Consider the following 20286-nt stretch of genomic DNA (forward strand, 5'->3'; position numbering starts at 1 on the left):
TTTAATCTCAGCACTCAGGAGACAAGGATAGACCTGATCTCTGTTTTGGCAGCCAGCCTGACTTAGAAAGCTCCAGCCAGCTGGGACTTTATAGTGAGACTTGTCTCCAAAATAAATAACTTAATGGGGGGGGGGGGATTGGGTAGCCCAGCCTGGCCTTGAACCTGGCCCTTCCTGCCTCGCTGTCCCTCAGTACTAAGACCACAGTGTGGTCATCAGCACACCTGCCTTGCCCACAATGAGCCCCACCTCTGCAAAAAATGATCATCTACATCTCTGATAACCCTTACTTTTTTGAGTGTTAGGGAACTCAAAGCACAATACCTCAAAGGTCAGTTCTAAAGCAAGATCTCCTTATACAGAGGGGTGTTTATTCTCCGAGGTGTATTCTCTTGAGATGGGGGTGAACACATAAGGTGGTGACAAGCACAGTGCAGGATTCCAACAGAAAGTAGGCGGAAGTGACGGAGGGACACACAAGACTAACACCCACATGAGTGTAACCTGACCTGCAGGGAGCTGAGTGGACTGCTCTTCTTCCCCGACCCCGACACAAAAAAATTGTATGTGTGCAAGTCCAGAGGCTAAGAGAGGGCGTCCCTGGAGCCAGAGTTATAGCTATAAGCCCAATGTGGGTGCTAGAAATTGGCCTCCACTCTTAAGCACTGTGCTGTCTCCAGCCATAGCCTGCTGTTAATGGTGGCTAAGGGCACACTAAGGATTTATAGGTAGTTGGCCAGGGTATCTTTAACCTCTGCTGGTGTGTGTGTGTGTGTGTGTGTGTGTGTGTGTGTGTGTGTGTGTGTGTGTGTGTGTACGTGCACTGAGGATAGAATTCAGAATTCAGACCCCTGCTGCTTGGCTGTGCCCTCAGTCACACACTGGAATGCCCTAGCTCTAAGGTCCATGATCTCATACAAGGTTTTACACTCTTTGTACATGCATTTGTTGAGGTCGCCTTAGCAGGAAACACTGGCCACCCTTTGACCTTATGGCAGAATACTTTAAAACAGCCTGCAAACCCCCGGAAGGGCTCCCTGCTTACACTTTTTGTTTACAAAACACCAATCAGGCTGGAGGAAAGACGACAAACCAAGTAAATCCAGATGTTTTATTGTGTAAAGCACATATGCACATACTTCAAACACAGAAAATCAGTGAGGGAGGGACGCCATCACAGATCAGCTAGTGAACCGTCATGCAGCAAGGGACGGGAAATGGATCTGCTGCCCTCAAGTCCCACAGTGCCTGCAGGAGGGTCAAAACACAGGAGGCTGGGTTCCTATGCACTGCCAAGAACACAACAGAGATACCAGGTTCCAAACGATGAGAACTTACACATAGAATCAAAACTGATTCAAGTCATACCATACGGTGAAAGACAAAAGGAAAGAGATCAATATGATCTGAAACAACCATTTCCCAGGAAGTCACTGACTTCTGACTACACCCCACGTCTGAGGACAAGCCAGTGCTGCTGGGGTCAGAGGTCTCTAGTGGCCCACTCTGACATTCCATTTCTGAGGTTTACCAGCAAGGAGCAGCTGAGAACCAGGCCCAGATGTGTCTGCAGTCCCCTAAACTTCAGCCCACAACCTCCTTCCCCAGCCATCCTCCATCTGTCTACCTGCTATGATGAATATTTGGGCTTTAAAGTATGTATCTGGCCTCAGGATGGGTCACATCCCAAACATTTTGGGGATGTTCTTCCTTGCCACTCCCTACAGATCCCAGCCACTGCCTGTCATTAACACAAGGACAGCTGAGATGGACAGACCAGTGAACGTGATTCTTGAGTCTTACTCTCCTGGGTCTTGTTACTCAGTAGCAGCTTGATCTGAAGCTTGATGGCCCTGATGACACATTTCTACCAGCCAAGCCACGGGTCTCCAAGTCTCAGAGAAGACTAAATTAAATTCACACATTAGCCATCTTAGAAGCAACTCACCTCTGCTTTAAACAATACTAGTGCATCAGGTAACTACAGTGATTATTTTAACAAGCTTCAATTTAGAAGAAAACCCAAAAGTATTGTTTTCCATCTAAGAATGCCTGGGATAAAATTCTCCAGGCCAGTAAGTTTCAGAATATAGCAAGTTAACTCCAATTGAGACAAACTACAGTCACGAGACGAAAGTGCTGACATACCTAAGTAGTTTTTCTTCATTTGAGAGACAGGGTGTCAGTGTGTGGCCCAGGCTGGCCTTGAACTCGAGATTCTCCTGCCTCAGCCTCCAGACGGCTACTCTTACATGCATTCATCCTCGCACCCAACAAGTCTGGAACACTGCTCGAGAGAACACTGCATGGGGATTGTTAAGGCAAGGTGTTGATACTAAAACATTGAAAATACAAATAACGGGCAGAAGGGATCATGAATGATTTTTCTATATGGAATACGAGAGGGCAATGGGACAGAGGAACCAGAGGGTCACAACTGTCCTAAGGAAAATGCTTCTGGTTTTGACTAGCAAGCCATCAAGAGCCTCATGCGTCCTTCCTTCAGATCTCCCCAGTTTCGGTTCCACATTCCATACCTATAATGGTCATTGTCCTTCTGGAGATGTGTGATATACAAAAATGAATGCAAAAAAAATAAATGAAAAAGATGAAGAAGATGTATCTCTTTTTCTCAAAAAAAGAAAAAAAAAAAAAAGAACAAGTCCCAGCTGTGAGCGTTAGAGCAGCCCACCATCTCTCTGCCTTGTGAAGTTAGTGGGCTGGCACCGCCCTGTGCCTCCACTACACAGCTACTTCTCAAGCCAGGAACGTCTCTCCCAGGAGCACACGGGAACAGAGCGCTCCAGTTACCAGCTGCCGGTGGAGAAATGGAACTCTGCTCTTCACTACAGAAATGACTTGGGTGTGCGACCTTTTTATCTAGGAGAGACAAGCATGCCTGTCCTAACTAGCAGAACAGTAAATCCCTTGCAAGCAAACTGAGGAGGAATTACTGCTGTCACTATATGGTCATTGAGCCACAGATATGTAAGAGCCACCGGAGGGAATAGTGGCTTCTGAAATGCAGTGTCCCGACAAAGGTGCAAACAGCTTCCCACACTCAACACACCAGTCGGAAACAAGAGCCGCAGCCAACCTCGGCCCACTGGCGCTGGAACGCGACTTGCTCAGCTCTGGCTCAGCTCTGGCAAGATCCCCACATCCCCCTGGCACCACATGGAGAAGCCCATGTCTGTGCCCTCCTGCCCCTCAGTGAGGGGACGAGTTCAGGTGCATCCAGGGCAAAGCACGTGCATCACAGGACCAATTTCCAGATCAATGTTTATAAATATGTACAAATCAGTTACAGGCACTTGAAATGTCTTTGGCTGGAATAACCCAACATTGCAAGATCGTGTATTCACAGAGTGGCCAGGCCCTGGCCGATTCAGCAGGCAATGATCATGGTTCTTGGTCTCTCAGAAAATGGGGAGCTGTGGGATTAGGCATCAGCCAAAGCCACCTAGAAGAGAGCAAGCAGACAACCGAGTCAACGAGAGAGCTGCAGTGCCTAGAATGATGCCGCAGGCCATGCTGACTACGCACACCTATTACCTTTTGGCAAGGGAATTAATAAGACTTTAAGGAAACTACCTCACCTCAGAGAGGAATGAATAAAACCCTAAGTCAGCCGCTAAGCAGGTGCCAACCTGCAAAACCACTTATGCTATGCTTAGCGAGCTAACCTTTCATTCATTCATTCATTCATTCATTGTGGAGACAAGGTCTCTATAGCTCTTGCTGGCTTGGAACACTCTGTAGACCAGCTGGCTTTGAAGCAATTGGTTCCTTTGTCTCTGCCTTCTGAGAACTAGAATTAAAGGTGTGTGCCATCATTCCTGACCTCGGATTTGTTTTTTGAAACAAGAATTCAGGTAGCCGAGGCTACCAAACTCACTGTGGAGCTGAGGATGATTTCAAACTCCTGATCCCCCCGCCTTGACCTCCAAGTTCTGAGATTACAGGCATGTGCCATGTCTGGTTTACCAAGTGCCCATGGCCTCAAGCTTGTACTAAACAAGTCACATCCCTAGCCACTAGTTGATGGGCCCTGAGGCACTCTGCTGGAGGACTCATGAGTTGAAGGAAGACCTGAGGGGTAAAGAGGCACGAGGGACATGACCTCTCCATCAGAGATTATTCCAGAACAGCTACCATGAAGTTGACTTTTTTTTTTTTTTGAGACAGGCCTGTTGGCAGAGCCAGCCAGACCACCCACTACTCACCTTCTCAGGGCAAAATTCAGGATTGCTCTGCCGCAGTTTGCTGGGTCTGCCTTTGATAACTGCATAGCAGAACATCGTTATCACCATCACGAAAAGGAAGTAACTGGTGTGCATGAGATGCAGGTTTATCAATGAGCGGTCGTCCTGAGGAACAAAGGAACCAGACAAGCATTCCATCACTGACGGTCCAGCGGCAGGCAGCTCCAAGCTCCATGCCTGCGGGGCAAGTTCATTCCTGTGTGGCGCACCTGTGTGGTGCTCAGAATTAAACTCATGGCCTTACACACACTAGACAATCACTGGACTCCACCTCCAGCCCCCAACAGTAATTCTTAAGTTTGAAGGGCAATCTCTCTACGTGTCTCCAAAACTACCAAACTGGTTGTCATTACGTGAAGACACGGACCTTCCATGCAAGGGGAGCTGCACAGCACCTGCCAGAGTCCTGCTCTGCTTTGACATGTCCTCTTGGGCCCACAAAGCAGCTGCTCTGCTGCCTCCCTCTGAGACACCCCTGCACGGGACAGCTGGCACATCCCAGAGACAGCGTCCCTTTTCCTTCTGTTGTCACTATATGCTTGGCAGGAAGGGGCACAGGCTAGCCTCATTCCTGAGATCTCATATGTAACCACAGTAGAGGGGGGCTTGGGAGAGACTGTGGCAACCTCCTATTACCTTCTCTCAGGGCCTATTTTAGAGTCTCACTCTTGAGTACACCTTGACCTAGAGCTCACTATGTTGCACAGGCTGGCCTGGAACTCATCTTGCTCCAGCTCCCAAGTGCCAGGATCTGAGGAATACATATATACCAGGCCAGACCAGTCTTAAGATTTTTACTTTTACATATGTGTGTGTGCCATGTGTGTGCAGGTGCCTGTGGAAGCCCGAGGGTGCATCAGGTCCTCTAGAGCTGGAGTTCCAGGTGCTGTGAACTAACTGCCTGATGTAGGTGAACTCTGGTCCCCTACAGAGCAAGTGCTCCCAACCGCTGAGCCATCTCTCCAGCCCCAGACCAGTGAGTGCATGAATGCTTTACAAGCACGCCCGACAAGGCAGGCGTGCCCTGCTGTGGCTGGGCAGGGGAGGCTCTGGAATCTGGCCTCTATCCATCAAGCAGCCTTCCCTTCCACCCCACACTGGCAGCTCTCTGGCTGCCCACATCCATAACCGAACAGAAATTGAAAGGGGGACAGTCCAGGTAAAAATAAAGAGAAGGCCATGCAGCGTCCTCAGGAAGGAGCAAGGGTAGCATCAGTGCGGCAGGCGGTACCCACTGACTGCTACCGTGACAGCTTCCTCTTTCCTCTGAGGTTAAATGCTATGCGGGCCTGAGTGTTAAGACAAATACACACTCTAGAGCAGGCATGGCGGCACAAGCCTATATCACAGCACTCAAGAGGCTGAAGCAAGAGGATCACACTTCTCAGGCCCACCTGAGCTACACAGTGAGATACTGTCTAAAACCAAGAGGAACAAACAAAGGTTTGCCTCGTCCTATGAAGGACTCCACCCTTTCCCCCTAAACAGCACAGCTATTGCTAACGAAGACATTAAGCAGATACTCTGCATATAAAGCCTCACAGGAATCTCTATGAGGGCTATAAGGTCACAGTGACCCTTATGGGTTATAAACACAACAGATCTGCTGCTGAAAAGTACACATAATTAAGGAACAGGCTTCTCTAAACCACAAATGTACCAAAACAGCCGCAGCTCTACCGTCTAGTATTCCAAACCAAGTGGAAACCTAGCTCAGCCAAGGCTGAGCTAACCCAGGATGTTAGCATTCCTATACTCACAGTTCCAGGATCCATGTGTACACACATGCACACGCACACACAGTCACAGACACACGAAGCAGACTTGTCTTACTCACATCTGGAACTATGACGGTGAGTTTGGGATTTAGCGCATGGTAGACTTTCCCAATGGCGCCCTTATAACACCAGAACGGATTGTAGTCTTGAGCATATTTCGTGTTGGCATCTCTGGCAGTTGTGAAAATCTTGTACCAGAGTGTGGCGTTGCTGTATGTGTCGGGGACACAGTGAGGTGGCTGACTGCAGGGGAGAGAAGAGACCAGCTCAGTGACCTGAAACATTTATTCAGGCTCCCTCCACACAGCACCAGCGACACTGAACAGAGCAACATGGGGAGAGCAGAGAGAAGACGTTTGGAGCAATTACCATGCTCCTCTGGGACAGAAACCATTATGTTTTGCCAGTTGCTTGTTGTTACTCGTGTAACAACACACAACTCAGGATCTCAATACATAACAGAGGCTGGCCTACGAGTACCTAGATTGCAGGGGTGAGCCAATACATCAAACTCCTATGGTGTTTTCATTTTTTTTTTAAAAACACACATAAGGAGCCAGGCATGGGATTGGACACCTGTAATCCCAGAACTCCAGAGAATGAGACAGGATGATCAGCAATTCTAAGCCAACCTCCACTATATAGTGTTTGAGACCAATTTAGGCTACATGAGACTATCTTAAAACAAATCCCCCAAAAAACTAAAATAACTGTACTCATATATCCATCCCCTATAAATATATACAATTTAAAGTAATAAAAATGAAGATTTAAAAATATATAAAATAAAATATAATTTCTGGGTCACAGAGATGAAGAGAACGTTTATTGTTAGGCACCTTTAATTACAGGTTACTCTGGCAGGGGACAGACAGGCTCTTCCTTTTCCAACCCATGATTCCTTTAGTAGGAACGGTCTGGAGTAGCCACAGCACCGCTGCCCCACTGAAGCACTGGCTTGGGGGCGGGGCTTCTTTCTGGTTTGGTTTGTTAAGAGTCTCAAGAGTAGCCTTGACCTCCTGATCCTCCCCCCACCCCCCTTCCAGTACTGGGACTACAGGTGGACTTCACATCCCCAGTTTATTCTGTGTTGAAATGGGACCCCGGACTTCATGAATGCTAAGCCAATACTCTAGCAACTGAGCTACAACCCCAAACTGGCACATCTGTTTATAGAGAAGTTAGAATTCCAAATTAAATTAAATAATCACTGAAGCCAGCAAGATGGCTCAGAAGGTAAAGGTGCTTGCCAGCAAGCCTAACAACCCAAGTTCAGTCCCCGGATCCCCAATGGGAGAGAGAACCGACTCCTGCCAGTAGTCGTCTTGGCCTCCAAAATGTGTAGGACACTTACACGGTGACAGGGAAGACTCCAGCGGCAGCTGTGAGGGTCATGCATGATGTGAACACCACCTGCTCACAGTGGCCATGGAGGGCACAGTCGTCGGCGTTCCAAGCAGCAGGCAGTGTGAAGGTGATGTTGATCTCCTCATGGGCTTCCCTGCCTGCGGGAGAATCAGCAGTTTATTAGTGGACACAGGCAGAAATTTATAGACTGCTGATACTCAAGTAAGTCCGAAGGCAAACTCAGCAGGTACCGACTGGCCTGCACACCTGCCCTGTGGGATTTCTGATCTGTCCTGATCTATGAGGCCCACCAGACTAGCACAGCCACAAAGTAGTTCACAAAAGGCTCCTACTTTCCAGTTGGGGCTGGGGAGCCATGCCAGAGCCCAGAAAGGAACAGAGGTGGGCAAGCTGGGGGGTGACTTATGTACCAATGAGACTTCACTCAGAAGCAACTGTTGCCCTGTGGATGTGCGTCCAGCACCCCTGCACCTAAAGCCTTCTACAGACTCGGAAGGCCTCGGGACAGCGAAGCGAAGCCTGCACTGAATCAGATGCTCTGAGGTCATAAGGAGAAGATGATGTTTGTTCCTTGAGGCTCCCGGGACTGATCTGTGTCCTTACTCTCGAAGCACCAACTGTCCACACACTATGGGTGGAGGCAGCAGGCGGGACCCCGCCAGCATCCTGAAGACATGACTACCCAAAGGCGTTAAGGTCCAGCCAGCCCGTAGAATGAACAAAGGCTTTACAGATTTTCCCAGCTTCCTTTCATGGCCTCCTACACCACTGGACCTACTGTGCCCAGGCTTAGCACATACAAGCAGGCATGGCCATAATCCATGCTTTTTGCTGGTTAGTGTAGTAGTTTGAATGAGAATGGTCCCCATAGGATCAAATGTTTGAATACTAGTCCCACGTTGGTACAATTATTTGGGAAGGATTATGATGTGTGGCCCTGTTAGAGGAGGGGAGTCCTGGAGGTGGGCATGCACGTCTTTAGTCCCAGCACTCGGGAAGCAGAGGCAGATGGAGCTTGGAGTTCTGAGCCGAGGCCAGCCTGGTCTACAGAGCAAGATCCAGGACAGCTAAGGCCTCTCTATGTAGCCATTCACAGTGAGCTCGCGGCCTCCTGGGGGGTTAAGTGTGAGCCCTCACTGCTGCTCCGGCCACCTCCAGCCACCCGCAGCCCAACCATCAGCTATCAGAAACTCAAGCCTCCAGGACCATTAGGGCAACTAAACTTTGAGTTCCTTTGTTCATGGTGCTTTAACTCAGCAATATAAAAGTCACTGATACATTTAACAAGCCCCTAATTAGCATTTTAAGCACCTGATAAGTGTTAATTCATGATGAACTTTCTGGGTAACCCACCCCACACATACTATATACTATGACCAAAAGCAACCTGGGGAAGAAAGGGTTGGTTTGTTTGTATCTCTCAGGTCATATACATTGTTTAGGGAAGTCAGGGCAGGACCTCAACCAGGGCAAGAACCTGTGGCAGGAGCTGACACAGAAGTCATGGGGGGCGGGGTGCTGCTTACTGGCTTGTTCCCCATGGCTTGCTCATTTATAATGCTCAGGCTCACCAATCCAGGAGTAACACCACCCACAATAAGCTGGTATCTTCCCACATCAATCATCACTCACTCACACACACACACACACACACACACACACACACACACAGCTTAACCACAGGCCAATCTAGTGGGAGTATATTCTCAACTGATGTTTCTTCTTGCCAGATGATTCTAGTAAAGCTGACATAAAACTAGGCAGTATATGGATTTTGGTTAGTGTTTGGTTTATCTTTTTTAGTACTGGGACCTAAACCCAAGGCATTACACATGCTAGGCAAGCCTTACCCAATGAGTTACACCCCTAGCCTGATTCCTGTTATTTTCACCTCTTCTATAATTCCCAAATTTTAAGAATGAAGGCACCAGGTCTGTGGCTTTTTCTAGTTCTTCCTAGAAGCTAGCACACAGCTAAATAAACTGTGGACATTTAAAACTGTGCAGACCTGGGACTGGAGACATGGCTTGGTGGTTAATAGGACCCTAGAATCAATTCGAAGCATCACACAGCAGCTCACGACTGTCTGTAACACTAGTCCCAAGGGGATCCTGTGCTCTCTGGCCTCCATGGCACAAGGCATATACATGGAACATTAGCCATACATACAAGCAGGCAATACACAACACATATAACATACTTAATTAATTAATTTTAAATTTTAAAAAAAAGGCTAAGGCCTGAGAGAACACTTTTTCACCTGCATGAGGCCCCAGTTCAGATTCTGACATCACAAACAACAGTAAGTAACAGTCAGCATGACAGCTAAGCAGGTCAAGGGAAAATAAGCTGATGATGAGGTTTGGGACAAGGGACTGAGGTGCATATTTTACATATCAAAGCAGACCTGGCCTTCAGGTCCTCCCAGCATCCCTCAACCCCTACCTGGCAAACCCTACCTTCCCTATAATCCATTCTGGTCTCTCTCCTCGTCTCCCTTGGAATGTATGTGCCCTTTCTCCCTCTTTTCTTCACCCCCTCCCCCTGCCCCCAGCTCCCATGTTGACTCCTCAGGCCTTGGTCCTTGGCGCCGTTGAACTCACTCCGAGAGCAGCTTCTCAATAAACCTGCCTTTAATATGATCTAATCTGGCTTGAATTGGCTCATTTCACCAGTGGAGTATTAACCTATCCTCAGATGACCTAAGATTAATCTAGGAACCTATGTTTACAAACATATCTATGAACAGGTATACTGCTTGTGCACCCACACACAAACCCCAGCACACCTATTCATAGATATGTTTGTAAATACACTGTGTCTTGACCAACGTGAGGACGGAGTGCTGACTCCCACACAGTCAAAAAACTGAGTCTAATTCTTGACTCCCCAGACTTAAAATTAACAACCAATTTAGCTTGATGTTGACTGGAAGCTTTACAATTCCAACAATTAGCACACATATCTATTCCTGTATCATAAACAGGGAAAAATATACAGCAGCAAAGTCACTATTTGCTGCTGGGTGCCACTGACATTAGACAGATGAACTGCTCACACAGTGACTTAGCATGTTCTAAGTGGATACTTGCTCTGTGGCCCCACTGCAATAAAAAAGAAGCTACAAGGCCAGGCGGTGGTGGCGCACGCCTTTAATCCCAGCACTTGGGAAGCAGAGGCAGGCAGATTTCTGAGTTCGAGACCAACCTGGTCTACAAAGTGAGTTCCGGGACAGCCAGAGAAAACCTGTCTCGAAACAAAACAAAACAAAACGCAAAAATAACAAAAAAAAAAAAAAAAAAAAAAAAAAGAAGGAGGAGGAGGAGGAGGAAGAAAGAAGAAGAAGAAGAAGAAGAAGAAGAAGGAGAAGGAGGAGGAGGAGGAGGAGGAGGAGGAGGAGGAGGAGGAGGAGGAGGAGGAGAAGAAGAAGCAGCAGCAGCAGCAGCAGCAGCAAAGTATCACAGTTAGCCAGCATGGGATGCTATGCTTCTAAGATGTCTTAGTCTTTCCGTGGTATGGGCTGGCCTCAAACTCAGCACTCATATCGGTGAATTTAGGACCTTCCTGCTCCCATCTCATGACCACCATGAACTTGTCTTTTTTAATTCTCAGAGTTTTGTTTTGTTTTATGTTTAAGACAGGGTCTTAATATGTAGCCCTAGCTGTCCTAGAACTTGCTATGTAGACCACCAGACAGCTGCAGACTTGCATAGATGCCCCTGCCCCTGCCTCTCGAGTGCTGGGACTAAAGGCACGTGCCACCAGCTTTCTTGTTTGTGTTTGAGGCAGGGCCTGAAACGCCCGGTCCTACTGCACCACTCTCCCACACAATGGGATTAACACTAGTACCAGTGCCAAGCCCGGCTGCAGGGCCTTCATGACCTAATATAGCATTCTTACACCTTTATTGCTACAGTCCCTTGGGTTCACACAGAGCTGGAGAGACGGCTCAGCAGGTAAGAGCAGAGGTCCTCTTGCAGAGGACCAGGGTTCAGTTCTTAGCACTCACATGGCAGCTCACGATCACCTGTAACTACAGGTCCAGAGGATCTAACACCCTTTTCTGATGTTGGCAGTCACCAGGAACACACAATGACATACATCCATACAAAACATTCATATATACACAAAAAAAGTTTCTAATAATAAAAAAAATTCAAGTATAAATGGTCCTGAGCAAGTAAGACCTATGTTGCTCAAAGGTCAAATACACTGAGCCACACTTTGGCCTCTCTCTCCTACCTTGCCCTCCCAGTGCTACAGAGGGACGCGGGGCCTCACACACACCAGCCCAGGGCTCGAACAGTGAGCTGTGTCTCTGACCCCGTCAGTCCTGACTGACGAGCTTTTATAAAGAGACTGTGTATGATACCTGACGGACTGTGCGACTGAGGGACGACGCACAGCACCCCATCCTTCTTGACTTCCTGAAGTCCAATCTCAAGAGAACCGGCAGAAACACAGAAGAGAACGGAACCTACCTCAGCTGCCGCCTCAGACTCTGAAAGGAAAGTAGCTGGCACACACCTGACAATCCGATCTGATGTCCGAGGATGGTGGAGTACAGGTGTGTAACATTTCGAGAGTACCCTCCAAAGGGCTTGAGAGGGTCCAAGGTCAAGGTAATGGCCACTGAAATATTGATGGGGCCTGACTCCTCCAGGGACTGGGGTGGCTGGGTGGCCGATCTGGCCTGCGCGACGGTCATGGTGCTCTCAGGGGCCGTGGTATCGTTAGAGAGATGCTTCAGTGTCTCGTTTTCTGATACACACAAGTCCAAATCATTAAACCGGAGCAGAAAAGTATTCCAATCCTTCAGCGAAATAAAACAGAGAGAAAATGTGAAGTCCTAGCATCTCCAAGGCAGAAACGGGCATGACCCTGGACTGCTACACAGCATGAGAAAAAAGAATGAGATGAGGCTGACCATTAAAGTCACAACTCAGCATCTGGATACAGTTTGATACAATTACATTAGCTCTGGTCATCTGCAAACACTGCAGTGGCTAAGAATTCAGCATATTGTAATTAAGAGACAAATCAACTTGGCTCAAGATCAAACTCAAAAAAGGGATCTTGAAGAGCTGGAGAGAGCTTGGTGGAAAGACTGCCCTTCCAGAGATTGCCAGCACCCACAGGGCAGTTGACACTAACTGTAACTCTAGTTGCAAGGTACCTGATACCCTCTTCCTGGCACAGACATAAATGGGAGCAAAACATCCATACACATAAAAGTCAATAAATGCAAAACAAAAAGGTTTCGAGGGCTGTCCCGATGACTTGGTGGCTAAGAGCACTTGCTACTCTTACAGGGAAACCACGTTTGGTTCCCAGCACCCACACGGTGGGGTGGCTCACAACCATCTGAAACTCAGTGTCAGAGTTTCCCATATCCCTTTTGTGCTCTTTGGGCACGTGGCATACATATTTACATGCAGGCAAACACTCATAGACACTAAATAATTAAAAAAAAAAAATCAGTTGGTCAGAGGCGGTGGATGATCTCTGAGTTCGAGGCCTGCCCAGGTCTACAGAGTGAGTGAGTTCCAGCACAGCCACGGCTATACAGAGAAACCCTGCTTCGATGGAAAAAAGGGGGCAGAGGCTCTTGAACAAAAGTGGTAACACATTAAAATCACTAATTCCCATTTATTTTATAACTAGCTTTTGTTTTGTTTTGTTTTAAGAGTTATATATTTAAATAATATATGGGTGTTTGTCAACACGTATGGCTATGCACCACATGCATGCCTGAAAACTCATAACTCCAATCACAGGGAGTCCAACACCTTCCAGCCTCTAAGGACACTGCATGCATGAGTACACAGACTCACATGCAGGCAAAACATGCATCTATATTTAAATAAATACACATACACACATATACATAAAATGCATGGTGGTGCAAACATTTAATCCCAGCACTTTGGAGCAAGAAGTCAGCCTGATCTGTTGTGTATCGGAACAGCAGGGCCATATAGTGAGACTATGTAAATAAGTAATAAACCAATTAGGACTATAATAAAGAAAAAGAACTATCCTGGAAATGAGTGTCCTTTACTTCTCTTTAGGATCTAAGACTCTTATTCAATGTTTCTGGTTAGCACATAAGGCTGTGTGTTCGTCACCGCATCGTCACGACGCCCGTCATTATCCAGGCTCTCACTCACTGGTCCCTTCTCCAGTCCCCCTCAACTCTCTTCAGACGCTTCTGAAACACGCATGCTCTTACTACAGGGCCCAGGATGACTTTGAACTCACACTCCTGCTCCGGTCTCCCCAGTGCTGGGATCACAGGAGTACACCACCACACGCAGTGTGTGTTTGTTTTATACATACACTCTCCCAAATGCATGTTTCTCTACTGAAATCGTCTACATAAAACTGACAGCATTACTTAAAACAACTAGGCATTCCCTAGCCAGTCACAGGGAAAAAGCCAGGAAATTCTACATAACTATGTATCTTTTGCTGATGTATTTATATGTGTGCCCTTGAACAGCAGAGCCAAGAGGATATGGATTTCAAGGCCAGCTTGGGCTTCAGGAAACCTGTCTCAGAAAGAACTGTCCAGAGTGGTTATACACAACACATAATCCCAGCATTCACGAGCTGAGACAGGAAGATCACATCAGGTTCCAGGTCAGCACACAGCCTGCAGTAGAGTGAGACCGCAGATATAAAAAGACCTGTGCTCCATCCACTCCTCTAAGAGGTCCATCCAGCACAAGGAGACATTCGGAACATACTGACCTCAGCCATTTCTGGGGACTTAATCTCCTTGATCTTGAAGAAATAGCCCAGGGTGAGAAAGGCGATGGCCATGGCGCTGACGCTGATCATAAAAACCACCAACGGCGGCCGGCTGCTGATGTACACCTTCAGGTTCTCCAGGGGGTTAATGCTGAACATGCTTCTATCAGCAGCAACCTGCAAGGCATTCAGCAGGGATTGACTGGAGGCCCGTCTGCACTAAGCTGCAGCGCTCACTCTAGTCTCATTTAATAGTACTGTGGACAAAGGCTGAACCTGAGAAAATGTCCATGCAGTGAGTTCATCTGGAAGACTAGACAGAGCCAGGCATGGTGGTGCACACCTGTGACTCCAGGAAGTAGAAGATCAGGAGTCAAAGTTCATCCTCAGCTACGAGCAAAGCCAGCCTAAACTATATAAGACAGTCTGTCTAAGAAAATAAGAAATTATTTTTAAAAAAGGAAAATAAAGTAGAGGGAATGGGAGAAGCTGTTAGCTCACTATGTAAGTGCTTGCCCAATGTACACAAAGCCCTGGGTCCCACAACCAGCCCCGTGTAAAACAGGCAGGGAGGCACATCTGTAAGGCCAGCACTTGGGACACTGAGAGAGAAACAGAGGCAGAGAGAGACCGACGGACAAAAGGATCATGAATTCAAGTTTATCCCTGGCCACATACTGATCAGGCTGGGCTCCAGGAGACTGTCACACACAGTACATTATTATAATTAGTTCATGCACATATGAGACTTTTAGCTAATGATCTGCCCATCAAGTGCCCTTGATTCTAACTGAGCTGTCTGACCTCTCTCAGCTGTCTATGTAGACAAGCAGACTGAGAACAAGTGCATTAGCAGTACTTTTCAGAGTCCCTGTATCTTTTCCCTTTCCTACTCCAATGAAACATCAATAGCAGCAGCTGTAATAAAATTCTTGCCTCACAAAAATGCTTTGCAATGCTTCACTACTGAATCTGTGACTCAACATAGGTTTCTGAAGGGACGCTGAGCTGGCTAGTTTTATGTCGACTTGACACAAGCTACCGTTCTTTTAGAGGAGGGAGACTCAAATGAAAAAAGCCCCATTCAACTGGCCAGCGAGCAAACCTGTGGTGCACTTTCTTAATTAATGATTGATATGGAGGTCCATCTCACTCTGGGCAGGGCCACTCCTGGGTTGGTGGGCCTAGGTGCTATAAGAAAGCAAACTATGAGGAGCAAGCCAGTAAGCAGCACCCCCACCTCCAGGTTCCTGCCATGTTTGAATTCCTTTGATGATCTGGAAGTGGAAGCCAAATAAACCTTTCTACCCCAAGCTGCTTTTGTTAATAGTGTTTTAACACAACATCAGAAACCCTAACTACAACATGCCAAATCACAAAACTATACCCCAGCTCCTGATCAAGACTTTTAGAGCTACTGTATATTTTACTCCCAATTTTTCTATGTATTCATAAATAAGACAAACTTGCCATTTTGCCCAGCTATCTTTTATCTTTTTTCTTTCTTTTTTTTTTTTTTTCAATTCTTGAAACAAGATCTCCCTGTGTAGTCTGGATGGCCTGAATATCAAGCTGGCTCCAGACTCACAAAAATCCACCAGCCTCTGCCTCCCAAGTACTGGATTAAAGGCCTGTGCTACCAGGAATAAGATGCATTTCTACTTCTTAGAAATTTGATTGACTTTGGCCACAAAACTATTTGAGTCTGCCAAGTATTTGTTCTCTATTTTGAGGAGCATATCTTAGCTACTTTCACTATTTTAAGCTATATGTCTATTTTTTACTTATGATGAATCAAATTTGAGAAAACAGATATTTTAAGAAATCGTCCCTTTTTATATTAGCTTTTAAACATAATGGCATAGAATTGCTTTAAGGTGTATTTTTATTTATGTGTATGTCACATGTGTGCAGGTAACTAACTGGAGGCTAGCAAAGGGCATCGGATCCCCGAAAGGTGGTTGTCAGCCTGCTCACACCGGCCTCACACTGGAGCCTGAAGGCAAAGCCTCTACAGGAGCAGCAAGCACTGACACTCTGAGGCACCTCTCTCTCCAGCCCGTTATTTGTAGTTATTTGTAGTTCCGTTATTTTGAACTCAGGTGGGACTCGACTGCTCAAACTGGCTATGCAGCCCAGAAGGGCTGTGGACTTCAGATCCTCCCTCCTCTACCTCCACAAGCTGGTATTTCAGGAATGCACCACAACCCCCACATCTATGCAGTGCTAGAAACTGAACCCAGGGCAACTCAAGGGTGACACCTCTGAAACTTCCCAGTTGTCTAGATCTCTAACTGTAAATCACTCAAGAGTAGAGAAATACTCTTACCTGTCTCTGCCTCAAAATATCTGACAGCAGGTAAGGATAGGGAGAGGTTAACCAACCAGTACTAAGTTATAGTTACGCAGGAGTGAGAAGTTTCAGTGTTCTGTTCTACAGTAAAGCCATTCTCAAACAGTGCAGGCCTTGAACTGCCTCCTGCCTCTGCCTCCCACTGGGATGATACAGGGCTACAAGGGTGCAACCCCAGGCCTAGCACAAAAGCATTCTGAACAACAGGACTCCAAATAGTTCCCAAAACTCAAAGTCCTTTCTACCATTCACACTCATTTTCAAATAGGAAACTAGAGGCTGTAAGTATGTCTCTATCAGCAAAGAGATGCAAGGTTTCTGAACCAGGCCCCATGGCTGGCCGACTCCCCACTTTCTCTCCAACAGACCAGGTAGTGAGAAATGACAGGTGGAAAATGGCTTCTGAGAAGTCCAAGGACTGAGGGGAAGGACGCCAGAGAGAGCCGAACTCCGACTCCTCAAGCACAGAAGACAGACGAATACAGGTCACCAGTGTACTACCTAGACTACTTCACTGACACCAGACCAAGGCAAACTGCATACAACCTGGGCAAAAGGCAGCTAAGTGTGCGGAAGGTAGCGCCAACAACCCTCAGGTTCTAAGAACACAAGTCACTTGAAAGGGCACGGGTCAGCTTTGTGACACTCAGCAGAATTAACTGCAGCACACCTGTGCTTCTGCGACTTCTAAAATCCTAACCACGGCTAAAAAACAAAGGCTGAACTACTGAGCTGCTTGACTTAGGGATGTTTAAAACAGTTAAATATAAAAATAAAAAAGGGCTGTTGAGATCAGTCAGGTGTAAAGGTGCTTGGCAGGCAACCTTGGTGGCCTAAATATGATCCCTGGGACCCACATAAAGATGGGAGGAGAGAGCTGACTTCATGTAAGTGTCCTTTGACCTCCATATGAATACCATGGTATGCACACACACTCATACAAACTAAACCATAACCAAACTAAACCATAACCAAAAACTCAGAGACAAGAAAATTAAAGATGTCAGTAACAATATAAGAAATTCTTTCAGGGCTGTAGAAATGGCTCAGTGGTTAAGAGCACTGACTGCTCTTCCAGAGGTCACGAGTTCAATTCCCAGCAACCATATGGTGGCTCACAACCTTCTATAAGGGGATCCGATACCCTCTTCTGGTGTGTCTGAAGACAGCAACAGGACAATGTACTCACATACATAAAATAAATAAATTTAAAACAAAACTCTCTTTCACAAGAGCTAATTGTGGCAGAACCAGATTACAACAAGCTAAGAAGAAAATAATTTACTACATGCAACGCACTGGGCACCACAATTAGCACACGCTGGGTGGGTATTTTACTATCTCCAACTGTTAGGTGGGTATCAATGCCCAAGTCAGTAGCCAGCTTTGGTAGCATGCAATGATACAAGCGGGCATGTAGGTGGCAGAGATGGACTCTCACACAGCACCAGGGCCAGTGAGAGGGCTACCCACCAATCAATTCCACACCAACTACGGCATCAGGGACACGACTTCAAGAAACACTTCAGTTATTGCCTAAGTTTTGTAGGGATGGAAAGAAGGCTCGGTTGCTCTTCCAGAGCACCTGGGTTTGGCGGGCAGCAGCTCCAGTGGCAGCTCACAGGGATCTGGGATTACAGGCACGTGCCACCAGGTCTGGCCGGCCCATTAGAATTCTACAGACTTTCCATACTGACAAAAACCATCCTGCAGGCCCACAGCCCCTGCACTGTGCTCTATCCCCACCCCCAGCCCCCCATCAGGACCAAGTTTTCTCTAATGCTCGTGTATGGAGAGGAGAGCACTAGATGAGAGAGGAAAGAAGGGTCAAAAGGAAGCATGAAGCTATAAAACCATGCACTCCTGAGAATACTCAGTCAAGGCAACGGCAGAAGCCTGGGAAAATACAGGTTCCAGAACTGTGACATGGCCACTGTGACATGGCCTCAGTCCATTTCCACACCTCTGGGTTCTCTGCATCAGAGCTAAAGGGGCATGTCTTACAAATCACCCCTTGATGTGTTGTATTAAACTGTGAAGACAGGTAAGAAATCAAGCCCCTGACTAGCCAGGCTACCACTACTCTGTTTGTGAACAGGGCCTGGTGCCACACACAATATGAGGCTGAGGCAGGAGGGTCACAACTTCAAGCTACACAGAAGAGTTGGAGGCCAGCCTGAACTACACATTTTTTTTAAAGACAGCGGACCTGTTGTAGCCAGGCTTAACCGGCATGGTGGTGCACACCTGCCATGCCAGCTCTCGGGAGTCTAAGAGAATCAGGAGTTCAAGGTCAGCCTCGACTGAGTAGTGAGTTTGGACTATCCAAGGCAGGGTGAGGCCCCAGACTCCAGGATTCAGACTAAAACCAAAACAATACCGTTATTACACTGTTAAGCCTGGGCAGTGTGGCACACAACTGTATGTCCGAACTACTGAGTCTGAATCGGGAAGATCAGTGGTGTTGAAGACAAGCCTTGCCTACATAGAGAAATCCTAGCCAATTAATGCTGCATTAAACCCTGTTTTGGATAGATTTCTGACCACCCAAAGTCAAAAATTTTAAAGGGAATACATGAACTAACTCTCTCTCTCTCTCTCTTTCTCTCTCTCTCTCTCTCTCTCTCTCTCTCTCTCTCTCTCTCTCTCTCTCACACACACACACACACACACACACATACACACACACACACGGAGGTTGGAAAGATGGCTACGGAGTTAAGAACACCTGTTATTTCAAAGGCCCAGAGTTAGGCTCTCAGCACCCACATCATCAGGCAGCTAACAATGGCGTGTTAACTCTGGTTCTAGGGATACAACGCCCTCTTCTGGAGTCGGTGGGTATGCAGTCACGTGCACAAACAGACACAAATTCATTTAAATAATTTTTCAAAACAATCATCTTTCCCCCTAAAAATTGCAAGGGATGCTAGTAGTCCCACCCAGCCTTATCCAGACGACCTATACGCCTTGACTCCGGGAGCAGGACTCCGCAGGCCTCAGGCCTCAGGTGGATGGAGCAGGACGGGGCCAGCTAAATACAGAGGTGAGCGGAGCTGAGGTGGATGGGGTAGCCTGCGCACCGATCCGACCAGCACGCCCGCGGGCCCCGGGTTCAGGGTTCCTGGTCCCGACCCACGCGCCCACGATCCGGACCCCGTCTCCTACTCACCGCCCCACAGACCGGCGGCTCCGCGGACGCCCGCGGCCTGGCCCCGTTCACTCGCGGCGGCGCGCGGCGGGCCCCGGGCTGCCCCGCACCATCCTCTCTGCCGCTCCAGAGACAGCGAGCGAGGGCTCCTCGGGGCCGAAGCGACGACCCGAAGACAGGCCAGAGCGCGCCAACGGGACGCCGGCTCCGCGCGCTGCGAATGCCGGCCTTTCCGGGTGAAGGCAGAAAAACCACGTCACCAGTAACGCCGCCGTGACCTCTGACCCCGCAAGCGACGGCGGCGCGGCAGGGACAGAATTGCTCCGGGGCGAGCGGCGCGGGGGGGGGGGGGGGGAGGGGGGGAGGGATGGAAAAGGTAGGCTGTTTTCGTTTTGCTAAAGGTATGGGAATACGGAGCTACCTGAAGTATGTCACTCGTATTCGCGGATTGCGGTGAGCTTGCTCAGTTCCTAACCGAAGTGTTTCTGCACGTCTTGGTATGTATGGTGTAAGATAGTAAAGAGGACATGATTTTCGTTGGAGTTTTGTTTTGTTTTGTTTTGACACAGATGTCTTGTGGATTCCTGTTCTCTATGAAGCCAAAGAGGAGCAACTATG

General features: G+C 47.7%; 1 protein-coding gene across 1 annotated transcript; it reads right to left on the reverse strand.

Annotated features, from left to right (window-relative positions):
* Positions 1-1097: 1097 nt before the first annotated feature.
* On the reverse strand, positions 1098-19926 carry Tmem248 (transmembrane protein 248). The gene is made up of 7 exons (XM_052168542.1): positions 19690-19926; positions 14165-14341; positions 11939-12224; positions 7398-7548; positions 6103-6286; positions 4227-4370; positions 1098-3463 (listed from the first exon to the last, which is right to left on the reverse strand). The coding sequence occupies exons 2-7, from the start codon at positions 14321-14323 to the stop codon at positions 3443-3445; spliced, it is 945 nt and encodes a 314-aa protein (XP_052024502.1). The 5' UTR covers positions 14324-14341; positions 19690-19926; the 3' UTR covers positions 1098-3442.
* Between the last annotated feature and the right edge of the window lie 360 nt (positions 19927-20286).

Source organism: Apodemus sylvaticus, chromosome 22 (genome assembly GCF_947179515.1).
Source record: "Apodemus sylvaticus chromosome 22, mApoSyl1.1, whole genome shotgun sequence".
In the NCBI taxonomy this organism is placed as follows: Eukaryota; Metazoa; Chordata; class Mammalia; order Rodentia; family Muridae; genus Apodemus; species Apodemus sylvaticus.

Bases quoted from the DNA above. Each gene is read 5' to 3' on its own strand.
- Tmem248 (XM_052168542.1), bottom strand. From the start codon at position 14,323: ATGTTCAGCATTAACCCCCTGGAGAACCTGAAGGTGTACATCAGCAGC. The intron at 7,549-11,938 runs GTGTGTGCCAGC...ATTCTCCCGCAG, and splicing joins ACATCAGATCGGATTGTCAG to GCAGGGAAGCCCATGAGGAG. The intron at 6,287-7,397 runs GTAAGTGTCCTA...TCTCCCCTGCAG, and splicing joins GGAGTCTTCCCTGTCACCGT to TCAGCCACCTCACTGTGTCC.